This window comes from Alligator mississippiensis, chromosome 12, assembly GCF_030867095.1.
Source record: "Alligator mississippiensis isolate rAllMis1 chromosome 12, rAllMis1, whole genome shotgun sequence".
Classification (NCBI taxonomy): domain Eukaryota; kingdom Metazoa; phylum Chordata; order Crocodylia; family Alligatoridae; genus Alligator; species Alligator mississippiensis.
The window spans coordinates 65,470,869-65,486,861 of NC_081835.1; the positions used below are offsets into that span (position 1 = coordinate 65,470,869).

Here is a 15,993-nt window from a genome sequence, read left to right on the forward strand (position 1 = left end):
TGAGTATGTGCCTTATCCAGAGCAAGTAGTAAGAAAATGAGCAGTGCTTATTAAAAAACACACAAAACAAAACAAAACAAAACAAAAACAAAAAACCCCATTCAGTTGTGAAACGACATGTTTGCATGGAGGAGCCGTACCTGCTTGAAGAGCTGGAGCTGAATGGCGTTCTGGAGGAACTGCCTCATGGCAGCAGACCGGTGAGACACAAAGGTTTCTTCACAAAAAGTGATGGGCTCCCCCTGCAAAGTTCAGAGCATTGGGAACATGGCAATACATGTGTTTGATCAACGACGTTGGCATTTTATCAACTTCCACTTGACAAAAATTAAAAGCGGGTCTGCTATTAAGCTGAGTAAATTACAGTTGTTCGTTGGGTTAACACGCATGAGAGCAAGAAGGGACACCACAGCTCTTAATCAGGTCACCTGGAGGTAATTATTAATGTAGGAAAACTGTATGTGTTCAACATAACCTATCTGCATATTTTGCTAAAATTGGTGGGGCGTTCAGCCTCCAGAATGGTAGCTTGCTATTCAACGCCTCAGAGAAACAAAGGTCTCCGGATGTTATACGCTAAACTCCCCAAATACCTAAACAATTGCTTTGACTGGACCCAGAGAGTTAACCTGCACAAAATAAGCCTGTAATTTCTGCTGTTTTCTCTCTACAGTTCAGAAAGATTAGACTTTCATATCTTGAATTGAGTGAAATTTTCCTTTTTCACAGGCTTGTTGGCAAAAGACAAGATTGTTTTGAAGCTCTACTTTTATCTTATTTTAATGAGTTATGTTAATGCTGAAGTCTGCTGTGCATCTGCCATAAGGGCACAAATTTCCTCCACATTTAAATCTACAAATTCTCAGCATAACAAGTAAATAAATTTATTAAATTTAAAAAAATGGCAGTAACAAAGAGTGATAAAATTATCTTGATGTAAAGTTAATTCTGCGTTCTTTTCATGCTCTTATAAAAATATATATTCAGGCCTTTTTATCAGGAGAGAGTTTAACATGCGTGCTAGGAGGCAGAGAACCTGAAAGAGAAAATTCCCTCTTTAAGAGGTTGCTTCAGATCCCCAAACCTCTCTGGGTTAGGAGTCTGGAGTACTGGTGGCTGTGCCGTCTCTTATTCCCACTACACCAAGCAAAGGAGACGCCAGGGCATTGTTTTTCCAGGAGGTGGAGGTGGAGGTGGTTTCTCAAGTGATGCTGGAACCAAGTTCCGGGTGACAATTACCATTCTGAAAAGCAAATCTTTGTCGAATGCCTCTTATAGGTATTCATGGGTCACGGCCATGCTTTTACCCTCCCCAAGGCTAAGTGAACAACATGCTTGTCAAAGGGTTTCCTTTCAAAATGGTCTAGAGAAAAACCTATGCGCTGGCAGCTCATGCCTCCATGCTGGTTCCTCAAGATAGGGGCAGCCTGTCCTGCATGATCTCTACTGACAGCTGATGTAAAAGCCACATCTCAAGGGTCTTTGCATCTAGCTTATGAAGAGTCAGGATATCATAGATGACTACAACTAGAAATGGATGGGCTACAAACTTCAGACACTACACTCAAGGAACGGAAGACTGTTCTGCATATACATGAATGCCACACGCCTGTCACTACCAGTGACATTCGATGCGGAAGAGCTCAGATAAAGGGTAGCTGCCATGGCAGTAACGCACACGATCATTAGCGTGGCTCTACCAGGCTCCTAGACCAAGGAGACCTTGCCTCGACAAGCCAACTGCACAAGCTTCATGACGACATCTGTAGCTGGCCTGGCCACAGTCCTGGTGGGAACAGAGGACAGAATAGCTTGGGTCCTCATCCATATTTGACTCTGTAATCAGAGAAAAAACTCACCAAGTGACACTAGCACTCATTTAATCCTCTTCTACAGAAGATCTGAACAGAGAGCATCCTTTCAAAATCTACAAATATCCTGAGACTTCCATCATGGCCACATAAGACACGTACCCTTTGTGGGGGCGGGAGGGGAACAAGCTCCATCACACAAAAGCGTATTTATTCCATTTTATGTTGCACGGGCACTATGGCAATGAATGTGCAATGTGACGCCAACTCCGCCCCATTCCAACGACCTGATCTCTCATGCCCACACAGGCATGGACGCAGAGGGAAGCCTGGTATTATAATGTTAGCACGCTTTCTTCCCCCAAGTAGCAATGATTTAGTTAGGTGGTTAGGTTGATTAGACCTTTTGGCTTCTGAAGAGCCAATTCAGGCTCTACTGCTGCTGGATGATAAAAAAAACTTGAATCATCGAGGTCAAGCCGTGAGTTTTGCGGCTTAGATCGCATTAGCACCATTTATCCTCCATGACCCAAAGGACAGGGAAAACTCATACTGCTTAACCCCATCCTCAGCTTCATTACAAAAAGACAAGACGAACTACAGGACTGTTTTCTTGACAGACAGAGTCAGTTGTAAATTATACAGCTAATCAGCCCTGCTCTCGCTGACAGGTGACATCGTGCAAAGAGGAGGACATTCTCGGAGCTGCAGGTGTTTTGTGAGAGTAATGGATTTGCTCACACACAAGGCAATCATTATAACGACTTCAGTTAATAAAGCCTTCAGCCATTTAGCTCACAATTTCCAGCAGTCAGAATTTAGGCCTTGATTCATCCGATATGTAAATAACCGCTGTGTGCTTCTTCCTCCGTGGACTGCGGATGCCAGAAAACGTGTGCATTATTGTAACACTGGGGAGGACCAGACCGACCATGCAACGCTGATTCAATTTAGCGTTTTGGCACACAAAGCACTTTGTTTTCTCTACAGAAATGCACAAATTCTAGAGCCTTATAAATAACTGAGATTTTTAACGTGTGACTGGGAATTTGGACCCCAACTTCTACTGAAAATCATTGAGGGTTGGGCACTTTCCAGAGCCCTTGCAAGCCTTGCCCTGTACTAATATCTTACTCTCATACAGCACAATGAAGATCATTATGGCACTGCTGCTACCTCATGACCCTTTATAAAGCCAAAAAAGCCCACGTACTGCTCACTCGCGCCTACCAGATCATTTGTTGCCAGCTCCTGTGTTTTTAACCTGGCAATTCAGCTACACAGTACACGTGCCACACAAAGGGGATGTGCTTTGTTCTTCCTAAGTGCCACAAATACAGCCATCTCCCCTAGACGCTGCTGTTCTATTTGGGAAGCCGCCGGGCACGATGGAAGATGGGTGCAGGTCACAGAGCTGCACTGCCGAGACGCCAGGACGCCGTTGGCTGCTGCTCCCCAGACAAAGTCCTTCGGCAAGGGGCTGCTCGAGGGGCCTCTGCCCATGACACACATACTGTAGGCGAAATGGCCGATTCAGCAGAGCAATAGGAAAGCCAGCTGGTTGACTATGGCAAGTGCCCATAATCACACTGGAGTCTTTCAAAAACATCAAACCCTGCTTAGAAATGGTGGAAGGGAAGGGTCCGTGGTAGCTGGAGAGGGCTGGAAGGGCCAGCACCAGGGCCTGAGAGAACAAAGAGGAAAGGGGAGAAAGACAAAAGACAGAAAAAGGGCACCTGGGAAAGGCTATAGATGTGTATAACAAGTCTGGAAAAAGATTGGGAGCTTGGGGGAAGAAAAAGAACGTGTGGCGCACTTGGCAGAGAGTTGGGGAGGTCCCAAGTGCTCTCGCTGGTTTAGCGACTCGCACTCGTGCCAGGGAGAGGGGAGCCCACAGCACACATCATGGCGGCAGCAGAGCAAAGCTGCTGCTGTACCTGCTGGAAAGGGCACTTAGCTTCAGCTGAATTATTTCAACAGCGAAGATCTGGCACGAGGGAAGGGTTTGAGAGTCGTGTACCCAAGGTAAGAATACTGTCTACGTAAGCCCGGAAGTTACGACGCTCTGGGTGCGCTCCATCTCCCTTGCATAACCATGGATATGGTGTGGGGCAATGACTTCTTTGTTGCTGTGTGTGTGTTTTTAAACCTTGAAGGCACTCTTTCGAAGCCTCCCTAATAAAAACACTAGTCATTAGGGCTGCACTCTCCCTCAGTCACGAAGCAAAGAAAGTAGGTGGCATTTAAGGACCCTGCAGAACAACTGACAGCATACAAGCTGCTGGAGCAGCTTCAGTATATTGTGCATCCAAATCCCAAATACAGAGCAAGAACAATGAAAATTAGAAAATTCATGTGTCATTGTTTTATTCCCTAAATGTTACAAGTACCCACGGCCTTTATCAAATTGGCTATATTGATAATGACAGTGAAGCCTGCAGAGATATTCTGGGAATTATCATCCCAAACTCCAGCCAGAATTACAATGAAGCTGAGACATGAGGATCATAGTACTAATATGGATGTATTCCTTAACCCAAGTACAACAGTAGCCCAAGAAAGACCGCAGTCCTTTCAAGAACGGAGTACAGTGTCAAATAAAGATTAGCTTATCACAGCTGGAGACGGGATCAGGCAGCCAGCAGGATTCCATAAAGGAAATCTGAAGTTGGTGATAGATACGTACGGGGCTATTGGCTCATTCAGCTTGCGTTCGCAACCACAAATAACCTTGACATAACCACGACACAAATGCAGCACAAGAAAGCTCATCTCATAAACCTGCCTCAATCATAACAGAAATCAGAAGGGCATGGATCAAACGCATCCTAATAAGCACATGGCATCATCCTTTTATTAGCAATTCAAAATGCTACTCAGGAACAAAGAAAGCACATGCTCACAGATTTGACCACACTTCTTGTAATGAACAGTAAGTTGCAAACCAGTGTTCAAAAGAGTGGAGACAGTTCATTTGAGGATGCCACTAGTTGTGACAAATTTGAATTGCTAACAGGAGCTACACAAATGATTGAAGTGCAAAGAGTGGGCTCTTTCAAAGTGCTGGGCATATTTACAAATGCAAGCTGTGCCAGCTCGGCACTGGGTCTCCTAACAAAATGCTCACTCCTAGCTGAATTCCATCCTAGGGTTCTCTCGCACGCCCGTCACCAGGGCGTTTAAACATTGTTAAAGGCATTTGAATACTCAGAGCTCCTTCTTCTTTATGAGTTTACAACAGCAAAGGAAAAAAATGGAAAGCTTCCTTAGACACTCAGCAATACCGACTGCTGATACTGCCTCTCTCAAAGCTCCATGCACACAAAGCCGACATTGAGCTCAAGTAATCATCTCATAAAAGGACAAAAAAGATGACAACAGCCTATCAGACTCAGCCACCATGTCCCCCGATAGGTGGTCCTAGGATGTACCAAACTGGGGAAACGCAGGACTGGGAGATGATCGGTCGAGGCTGCCGGACATGGACAAGCTTAAGGGTCTACGTGGCTGTGTAGCACCCTGTGCAATGTGCTCCCTTACGTCCTGATCTGCACCCAAGCAGCAGTTCTGGAAGCCAGCACAGACCACACCACAAAGTACTGGCAGAGTAGTTCAAAAATGGAAAGCAGAGTTTTTGAATGACCCAAGTGACTTAGAAGCAAAGATCTCTTTTTTTTAAAAAGTGACAATCATTTAGCAGCCTAAGTTTCACTGAGAGTCTTCTCCAAATGGTCTTGTGCTGATGTTCAAATTCAGATGCTTTTCAACATTTTACCTTGGGCACTTGGAGAAATCCCTTAAAAATTCCCTTTACAAAACCTAACTGGTTATTGGACAGCTCTATCCACTGTGAAACAGATAAAAATCAAACAGTATCAAAATACCCTTGAGCAAAGTGGAAAGATTTAAAAAAAAAATCCAAGAAGTTGCAAGTGTTGTCATCTTTTCACAAAGGGTGTGTTGCATGCATCTGTCCTACAACTCCTCAAAGCATTTTTGACAACCGTTTCCAACAGGTTAAGTTGTGAAGCACAACGCAAGATTAATGGATTTATGGCTTCCTATCAAGTCAGAACACACTCATCAGATAGTCTGCATAAACACATTTTTATCGCACTTTTGCACTGCATCGTTTTAGCCCTTTAATAATACAGTGGATTTGAAGCTGTGATCAATCATCCTAAATGCCTTCAAATCAGAAACCTCTTTTAAGCTTATTCAAGTTACAACAGAGCTTCTACCCATTTGTAAGATAGGGTTGCCTGAGATGCCTGGAGATACACAAGAGCATACTAAGAATGGATCATGTTTCCACTTTGCACATAAAAGCTATGAAGTGGCAGAAATTATTCTGAACATGTTTTTATTTTGCAAGATCTTTATTCTGCAAAAAATGGAAACAATAAGCCAAAAAAGAAGTTAAAACTTCTTCAAGACAAACCAGCTGGCTGCGGAAAGTATTAACCCCATTTCATAGTTCCACAAGAGACAGGAGGATGCTAAGTAACGTACACAAGATCACAGAAGTCCCAGGAAGAGAACCCATAATTTTTTTTAATCCTTGTTCTACACCTTAAAACACCGCCTTTTCTTCCTCTTTCTACTTGATGCTGTGTCAAAGCACAAGTGTAGGTGTTAAGAGAGTCAAACAATGTAATATGCCATTATGTGCCAAGAGGTATATCAGATAAGCATGTCTCAATGTCACTGCCTGTGCTAGGAATTCTCTTTTTCTCCAAAATATGCTATAAATTACCGGTATAACGTGCACTGTAGTGCTCTGCCTTGGTATTTATTCCACAAAAACCTTATGGCCTACATGCGATTTTATCATTAGCTGGCAAGGTAATTTCAGGGCCTGATTCTGCAATTACTGCAGGAGTAATACTCCCACTGAAGTCGACACGTTCTGCATGCAAAGCAGCTGCAGAGATTCCGATCCCCTACGATGAAAAGAGCCTTTTCTATTATAGCTATCGTGGAGCACTACAATAAAGGAGAAAATTATAGTGCTGTTCCTCACATGAGCTATTTTCTACCATGACAAAATATTATGAGTGTGCTTGAAAATACTCTTACAGAAAAATAAACTGCACATGGCTTAAATGTCAAGCTCTTGCTTCTTTTTTTTTTTAAATTCAGTATTATGGAATAAAATGTTATGTTAACTTAAGGTAAAAAGAGATCCCTGCACAAATGATAAGTAAAGGTGCAGGATTTAGAGACCGCTTATGTCCCCAGAGGCCAGCATTGGTGATATTTTGCTTTCCTTCAGTTTTTTTGTTGAGTGCAGAAAGCAAACATTTATCCAGAGTTGCCTCATATAATCACAGAAACATAGAAAATGAGGCTGGAAGGGACCTCAGGAGGTCACGTCTAGTCCAACCCCCTGCTCCAAGCAGGACCAGCCCCAACTACATCATCCCAGCCAGGGCTCTGTCTACCCGGGCCTTAAACACCTCCGAGGATGGAGATCCCACCACCTCTCTGGGAAGCCTGTTTCAGTGCTTCACCACCCTTCTAGTGAGAAGGTTTTCCCTAATATCCAACCTCAACTTCCCTTGCTGCAGCTGAAGCCCATTGCTCCTTGCTCTGGCATCTGTCCCCACTGAGAACAGTCCGGCTCCATCCTCTTTTCAACCCCCCTGCAGGGAATTGAAGGCTGCAATCAAATCCCCTCTCAAGTCTTCTCTTCTCTAGACTAAATAAGCCCTGTTCAAACACCTAAAGTACTTTACTGAAGAACCCAAGTACAGACTCTGATGTTCGCCAAGGACAGAAAATCTGCAACGAAAATTTAAAGAAAGATGAGAGTGAAAGGTGGTTAACCATCTCCATCTGAAGTCAGGCAGAAGGCAAGGTAGATTTGCACCTTCCAGGCTAGCTACATCAGAAATGTATAGCATAGGCTTTTGAGAGCCAGAGCTCACTTCATCAGATGCTGTCCCACGAGTCACCCTGAAACCCAGCCTACCCTGAAAACCAGGAAAACAAATGAAAGGGCAAAAATCAACTTGCAATCTTTTCTCCTGTTCATTCAATCAGGCACTTCCCAGCACCGTGTCCTACAAGGGACCTCACCAACACATTCAGTGGCAGCCTCTGGCATCAAGACACCCAAGGGTTCAGAAAAGAGTAGTAAGTTGTTAAACAAGCTAAAGATTTAAAACAAAGAAAAACCACACAGAAGCAGAGAAGTATATTTGAGCTCAAGAGCTAAGACAGCCAAAAGCAAGGCATCAAGGAACATTTTCAATCTGGGCACTTCCAAGTGCAAAGGAAACTGCTTTTTAACCCAGGGTGTTTGAGAGGGAATCCGTTCCCTCCACAAATGTGTAACTTGTGCATGATGAATGATCCCAATCCAGCAACCGTGTCTTACTCTTGTGCTACTCGGACTTTTGTGAAGGTTGGAAAGCACCGTACCATCCTGCACTGGAGGCAGAGGAGGAAGCACAAACTACTGCTAGGTGCAACAGGCCAACTCGGAAAGAATTTCCCTTCATAAACATAGCAGGTAGCAATCCCCTCCTGTCCCAACCTGGAAATAATACACAACAAGTCACACTTTCTCTCCACAAATTAAATGCAGCTAATGGAGTGAGGAAAGTATTATAATTTTTACCCTTTAGGGGCTCATGGAGTTACTAATACACGAAAATAACACAGTGTCAACTGGCAATGCGCCCTCCCCCTATGTACGTGGCAATACAAATGGGTAGCGTGGCCCAATCTGTCATCATGTTACTTGGCCTGGTAATTGGGTGTGGAAGCCTCAGCAGGACGCCCGAAAAGGAAGAGCATAAAAATTCCACAGACTAATTGCCTAAGCAGGGGGACCATTACTGCCATGAAAAACCCTGGTTCAGGACGACGCCAGGTTAGCAGCTGAAGCCATTAGGTCCTCTCAGAGGCTTAATCAAAGGTGCTGGTGTAAGGATGCTGGAAAAGGTCACCTTTCCTCTGTTCCAGTCATGTAATGATCACTAGGGAAACCTAATCAGTAAATTAGATTTTTATTATTATATTTATTACTCTCTCTCTCGTGTGTGATTCTCTCTACATGTATTTACACACGTGTGTTTTGATGACTTAACAGCTTGGCTCGCTGGACAGTCAGGCATGTGACACCGCTCCTCCGTTGGGATCACCGGAGCTGCTCACTCGTTCCCTCCCTGGTAGACCTGAACCAGGCGCCCACTTATCATCCTCATCTTTAGTTAATGCTTGGAAAATCCTGTGATCTAGTCTAAAGTGACCCAAGACGCTTCTCCTTAGTGCTTGTCAGGAATCCCTTGCTATTTCTGAGTGCATTTGAAAACTAAAGAGAAATGCACTACGATTCTTCTTCAAACTTGGTTCACTCATTATTTCCCTACAGACGGGCTCAGATTTTATGTTTAAGCAAGAAGGAACCATCTCTCTGAGGCAGCAAATTCACTGGCAGAAAGGCAAAAGTACATAGCCATAAACCGGAGGGAATCTGCTCCTGGTGCCAACACGAAGCTCGTTCTGACATCTCTTCCTTCCATTTACTTTTGACAGAGCTCCTGGCTTATTTGGACCAAATAGAGCCCCTCTGTCTTGCCGTATAAATAGATCTCAATTGCTTGTGTCATATCAGAAAGTTGCAGGCCTTTTCTATCTTGCCTGATTTTCCGTCATTTTTTTTCCCCAGGCTTTCCTGTTCGACATCTCACCTCCTACAATTTCTACTCAGCTACTTTCTCACCTCCAGCCTCTGAGAGATTGAAAGATTTCCTAATTCCACGCTAGCGCTATGAACATTTATTGAAAAAGCTCAGCTGATGCCTAAATCTTTTCCTGAAACCGGCCTAAGCAGAGGGGGTGCTAGTTCCCACACAAGGGCCAAGGCAGACTTCCCTTCCACCACTTCCCCCAGGACGCTTCCTCTTTGCGCAGCCCGGGATGCAGCGAGTGAAAGCATGCGCTACTGCAACCCCGGCGGTCGCAGAAACGCCGACGCCGAGCAAGTGTCATTGTTTAAAGCCCGGCCACATGACTCCTCCCTACGCCCATTGTACCGTCTACACATTTCTGACATGGAAACCAGGCAAAATTTCTTAGCTCTTTTGTGAGGGGGAAAATGCCATCTAATTAGACCACATGTGCAGAGAAGCATCTGGCTCCGAGCGCAGCAGTTTACACAGCTCCTTGAGTTGTCGTGGAGACAGCCACATGACCCGCTTCGAGCTGAAACTCCAGGGCACGGATCCAGATGCACTCCTAACATATTCTGACAGGGAGCAGATGGACAGCTATTTGCAGGGCCAAAAATGCCAGCGCTGCTCCCCTCCAGACCTGCCCGCCCTCGCTGATCATTTTCATCTTGCGAAGTCGTTCTCGGCTGCCCTGGAACCGCACGCTCTCTACACGCAGGAAACGGGATCCAAGCTGCCAAGACCGCAGGCAGAAACCTGCCTAAACTTCCAGCTCTTCCACCAGCCATCACTAAGAGCGCTAACAAGCCACGAAGCGCTAACACACTAGCAACTCGCCTCGGCTCGATACCTCGGTTTGCCACCCAATTCCGAGCATGACTGTGACCAGAAGCTCAGGAATGTCTTCAGCTCCGTGAAACACTGCATCCGCCCTCCACCACTGGCATGCTACCAGGTCTCATCTTCAATACAGCACAACTAAACCCTGCTCAGCTCTTGGAGCAAGGTTTCTTTCACGTGCACACGCAACAGGAGGAGCAAAGTCCTTGTAAAATGAATTTGATACTCTCAGCAGTACCTGCACATTACGCAGGACACAAACACTAACAGTTAATGGATAAAAATGAACAAATTCTCTTAATTTGTGTTTTTAATCAAAGCATTTTTAAAAATAGTGGCTCTTGCGGTTTTCATCCCATGTCTCATTCCAACCTGATTTGTGCAGGTAGAAGACGGGGTGCAGACGGGTGCAACACCTGCACTGTTATCAAAGGACTGAGTCTGTAACGGCACAAGGGTAGCAAAACTGCACCCGTCTTTAATCCTTCTTCACTCAGGGTCCAAGGCGGGCAGTTTAACTCTCTTGTACTGCTACAGGACCCTGCAGAGGTAACATCTGCTGCAAGCTTCTGAGTAGCGGCTCTTTTTCACCCCTTTTAAAGTGGCTAAGCGGTAGGTTTGCCCATACTCAAAAGAATGCATCTATGGGCAATATCCTCTGTTACAGAGAAAGACTTATAACAACGAGACTTGTAAATTATCATCACACTTCCTGGAAAGCTACACCCTAAAAACCCTCTAAGACCACAAATTATTTGGTGTCACCAGATCCATACACACACACACTGGGTCAGAAAGCGGTAGACATGAGAGCGCGCCGTACTCCATGGACTAGAGAAGTAGCGGTTCTCAAGTATGAGTAACACTTTTATAAACAGAGCTGGTGATCATAACTTCAGCTAAAGTTGATTGCCACTTTTCATTATAAAAATTCCTTAATTTTGCCAAATGTTGATACCATGAGCTGAAATTTTCCATGCCAAATCCTGTCCTGCTCAGACAGATTCTTTAAAAAACCAAAACCAAAACGTTTCAGCTAAAACAAAGCCAGTCTTTCGTAAGACCAAGACCAGGGAAGAATACATTTGGCCTATTTTTTTAAAACTCTTACAATGGTTTGAGAAGCATCAGGACAGCTGTCTTGTAGCCCGAATTTTGGCACAGGTACCAGAAAGGTGTCAGCCCTTGCCCTGGAAAATCTGCCCTAATTGGGAGTTTCTGAACACCAAAAAAAATTGCATATGTTCAGTAGAGATTTGTTAGTCTGGCAATTAAGTTCTCTGAGACTCCATAGGCACGGGGCAAGCTGCAGTCCAGGAGTCTCTCCGAAACGCTGGAGGCTGCAGCAACACTGGGAAAGCCAGGTCAGTGAAGCAGGGAACTGCAGGAAAGGAAAGGATGGCTTTACAGTTCTCAAAGTTGAATGTCCCGTTGTAGAACTGGATCCATCCTTGCCTCTGTCACAGAGTTCATGAGTGTCACTGGATAAGGCCTGTAAAACAAAGGGACCAACTCTGGAAACGGACCTCATTCCTCTTTTGCTGGGAGCGCTGATGAGAGACCTGGGCCAAGAGTAAGTGCTCACAGCTGCAGCCAAAGGGCTGCGGAGCTGGGCTGTGAAGAGCTAGAATGCTTTAAAAAAAAATGTTGGGGGGGTGGGGGGGTGGAAATCAGTCTCCAGGTGTTTCAAATTAGGCACTTAAAATTAGCAGATACTTCTGATCCAACTCAGTTCTCCATCCTTGAAGTGGAGACAATAAATATCACCTATACTCACTAGGGAGTTGTGAAGACGTTTGTTTTAATGTTGGTGAAACACACAGATGCTGTAATAAGAGCACCCTGGAAATGCCCATGAGAAATGATATATTCCAAATTTGGTACCTGAACCGTACGGTGCCTGTTCAAGAGTGGCATGCTCACTGAACGAGGCATGCATCCCGTGGAAAATGCAGCATGTGGATATGTGAGGAGCACATCATAACACATGTACAAAGGGCATGAATTACGGTTGTGTGAGGAGTATAGGAGGCTGGGGTTTCTTAACTCTCCCATCGTATAATTCTGCTTAATTTAGCATTTGTAGAAGTAATATGTTTAGATGGCAATCCTGACATCAAGGAGGTTCTCCTTCTCTAGTACTGTGCACCAAATAAAGTTCACACAATGCTGAAATATATTACCCACCACACACACACACACACACACACACACACACACACACACAGAGGTTAAAGGACAAAACTGGAAACACAAGCCAGGTTTCAATTCCCAACCCACTGGACAACACGTCTCCCACGACAATGAAGGTGTCTTCCGAAATGTCTGGTGTCCCGGTGTCTTAATAGTGGTTTCCCAGCATGCTAGATACTACAGGAGAGCTGGTCACCATAAAAAAAAAGTTATTGTTGAAAAACATTTATTAGTTAAATTATTGCTATTAAACAATATTTTATTTAAAGTATGTAAAGAACAATATGACATTATAATAAAGTACACCTATTTGTTACTAATTGGCTGAAGTACTCACGCTGATAGATGCTTGTTTCGAAGTGCTGGACTCCAAGGGGCTAGAAGAGCCCACGGAGTTAGAGAAAACGTCTGCCATGCACTGGTTCAGTAACATGCACCTCAGAGCAGGATTTACATGATTATTTTGGCTGAAAAAAGGGCTTGGTCACTATTATTTAAAAGACCAGAGGTCTAATCCCAATGCCTCCTAAAGCTAATGGAAAGCCACTCCTACTGAATTAACTGAAAGTTGTAAAGTCCTAAATTACCCAACTGCCCCTCTTTGCTTTTGTTGTTTGAGTTTTTTTGTTTTAAAAACTTTCAACTTGTCCACTATGGAATTGCTACTGGTTCGGAGACAGCGGGAGTCCCGCGGGGTTTCTTAGCATGCACACAAACAGCAGTCTGCTAGGCCCGCAGCCGCAATCTGCACAACTTTGCTGCATGTCTTATCTGAGAGCAAAAGAAAGTTCAGCGTTGTGCAATTTCTGTTAGAATTTCTTTAGACGAATGAGGCAGTCAGAGCTCCTGGAGGAAATACAATCAAATATCCAACTTCACGTAGTGGTTACAAAACTAGAATTGAAATGGATCCTTACCATTACACTTGCTGGAGCTGAAAGCTACACAAGAACACCTCTCCCTCGGGTTAGGCCAGGCACTGCCGGCTCAACTACCGACTAAGCATTCCCACGTGCACCCCGCTTCGTATTTTTGTCCTATGCACAGTCGTGTCCTCTTAAAGCCAACTGCTCCCAATTCAAAAGGTGCTCATTTAGAGGAGCAGGAAACTCTGAGTTCACACAACATAAGATCCAATATATGGTAGCAACCGGGATTTAATTAAATCCACATTTTTGATGGTTAAATACTTCAGAGAGGCCAGACATATATATGTATGTGTTTTTAAGCAGAAACTCCTGGGATGTCTAGTTTTATGTAATACTTTCAAAACAACTTTAAAAACTAGGGTTTGGGGTTTTTTTAGGTTTTTAAGGAGTTAAAACTTTCTCGCAGGGTCACGGTAAACAAGCCTGATTTGAGTTAAGTAACATCGCTGTCAGAGTCACAAGGCTTTGCAGGTGTGGGCAATAATTAAAGGTTTCAGTGAATCTACCTGGGCAAGGTATTTTTGCCTTCTATTCCAAGGAGGAAGCCCTCTCTGTGGAGAGCAGAAGAGCTCATTAATGAGGCTAATTAGGTGTAAAGGGGGTAGAGTCTGGCATCAGCTGCAGCTTATAGTAGCTAATCATTAAGCTCTGTAATCTCTACCCCAGAACAGCAGATGATCGTGGTCCTAGGTGACTGACGGTGCTGAGAAAATTTCCAACACCTGAGTACCTGACCATGGACTTTTTGGTTAGACTAAAAATGCCTTTAACCCTCTGAATGCCAGACCCAGGACTCGACATCACCTATACACCGTGCGCCTGTCTCCATATAAAGAATATTCAAGGAGACTCGCACTCTTCAGCGGGCTCAGAACAATTACACGGCCAATGGAAATGTTAGCGCCAACAGCTTAGAGAGAAAAACCTAATCTTTAAGACTGATCAGTGGATGCTGGAGAAATATGCACGATTAAGGCAAAACTGAAGTCAAATACATTTTTCTTTTATTTAATATGTAAAAGCGAGAAAATGGAAATTTGTATTGAAAGCCCCTCTGGCTGTGGGAAAGGTTTAACTAGGAGTAGGGTGGTTCCTCTCTCTCCAGCTTCACAAAGCCCTGCCCAGTACAAGACACTGGGATGGATGGCCCTGGCATCTGGTCCAGCAGGGCATGGCGTACGTGCTCCCAAGTTCCTATGCCTGTCTCTTGTGGGGAAAAAAGCAAAATTTTGGAGATTCTGCAGCCAGAAAAACGTCTACAAAATCCCGACGCGCACAGCTGACAGAAGCGGGCTTCGGTGAATGGCCACGTTCAAATGCGAGTGGAACCATTCCCAGGCAGCTCCTGTCTTTAGGAACGGCAAAACACTAGACTACAGTTTCCGAAGTCAGACTTCACAAACTCCTGGTTTCCTAGTGTCACATTTGACCATTTGTCTGCTCACCGGCATGTGAATAATGTGATTCCAAAACCAGCCCTGGAGAAGGACAGAGGCCTTTTAGTTTTCATTATGTCAAATGAAAAACTGGCACCGTTGAAATCACTTAAAATGGGTGGGCTAGTAATTTTGGCAAGATGACAGTTCTAAATACAACAACCTGCTTCTCTACGTGCAACAAAAGATTTGAGACGGCTGGTTTAAAGTTAAAGGATTATGGCTGGGATTTGCAAATAAACCCACTAGATTTTGCAGACCAAAATCCTATTAAGTGGGCCCTTGACTCCCTGAAATTTGTTTTAAAATCCCAGCCTAAAGTTAACCTAAGGGAAAAATGAATTACTTGGCACTTAAATACTGGATCATTAGAATGTGTTTGGGAAAGTGAAATGCATAATGCAGAAGAAAGAAGGCAACCCTCCCAAAGATAGTTTGCCGTTGAGGAAATAAACTGAGGATACTTCCTTCAAAACCTTGCTTAAGGAAAAAAAAAAAATGCCAATTTTCTGTGAATCACAATGCCTCTTCAACCTCTTTGTGTTCTCTAAGTAATGCCTTTGCATAAAGCAGTGAAGATGGTTACAATACCACTGGGAAGAGAGCCTTGTTAATAAATATGTAAAATTCATTGTATTCATGATTTCATTGTATTCCTCTAATTTGGAATGAGAAAAAGGACATCATTTCCATGGAGAGAGAATACATGATGACAGAGCTCTTTTTGGAGCTCATTTTGTAAAATGAGTTGCAAGGATAACAAACGATTTGAGAATCTGATCAAGAATTTTAAGTCAATCAGACAGGGCAGCCTCTTTGCCGGCAGGTTTCTACAGGGTTTTTCAAAAGTCAAACATTGCCTTCATATGCTAAGGGTCTTAGGCTCTTGTTTGACAGCAGTGGGATATTCCACTCTTGTTGTTAGTTTACCGTCACAAAGAATAGCTTGCAGGATGGCTAGATTTACTAGATGTTTCAATGGCGCTCTATAAGCAGCTGTTATGACAGGTCCTGAAATACACACAATTACTCTAAAAAGAACATTAAAAGCATACTGCAGTTGCGAAGGAAACCATTCAAAAGCTAGGACATGGCCAGTACA

General features: G+C 44.1%; 1 protein-coding gene across 7 annotated transcripts in view; it reads right to left on the minus strand.

Moving 5' to 3' along the window:
* Positions 1–15,993, minus strand: part of DENND1A (DENN domain containing 1A) — a 287,266-nt gene that overhangs the window by 55,751 nt on the left and 215,522 nt on the right. For all 7 annotated transcript variants that reach the window (XM_059715740.1, XM_059715737.1, XM_059715734.1 and 4 more), the window contains one exon: positions 141–242. In XM_059715740.1, the coding sequence (XP_059571723.1) occupies positions 141–242 (102 nt within the window). The remainder of the gene's footprint in view (positions 1–140; positions 243–15,993) is intronic.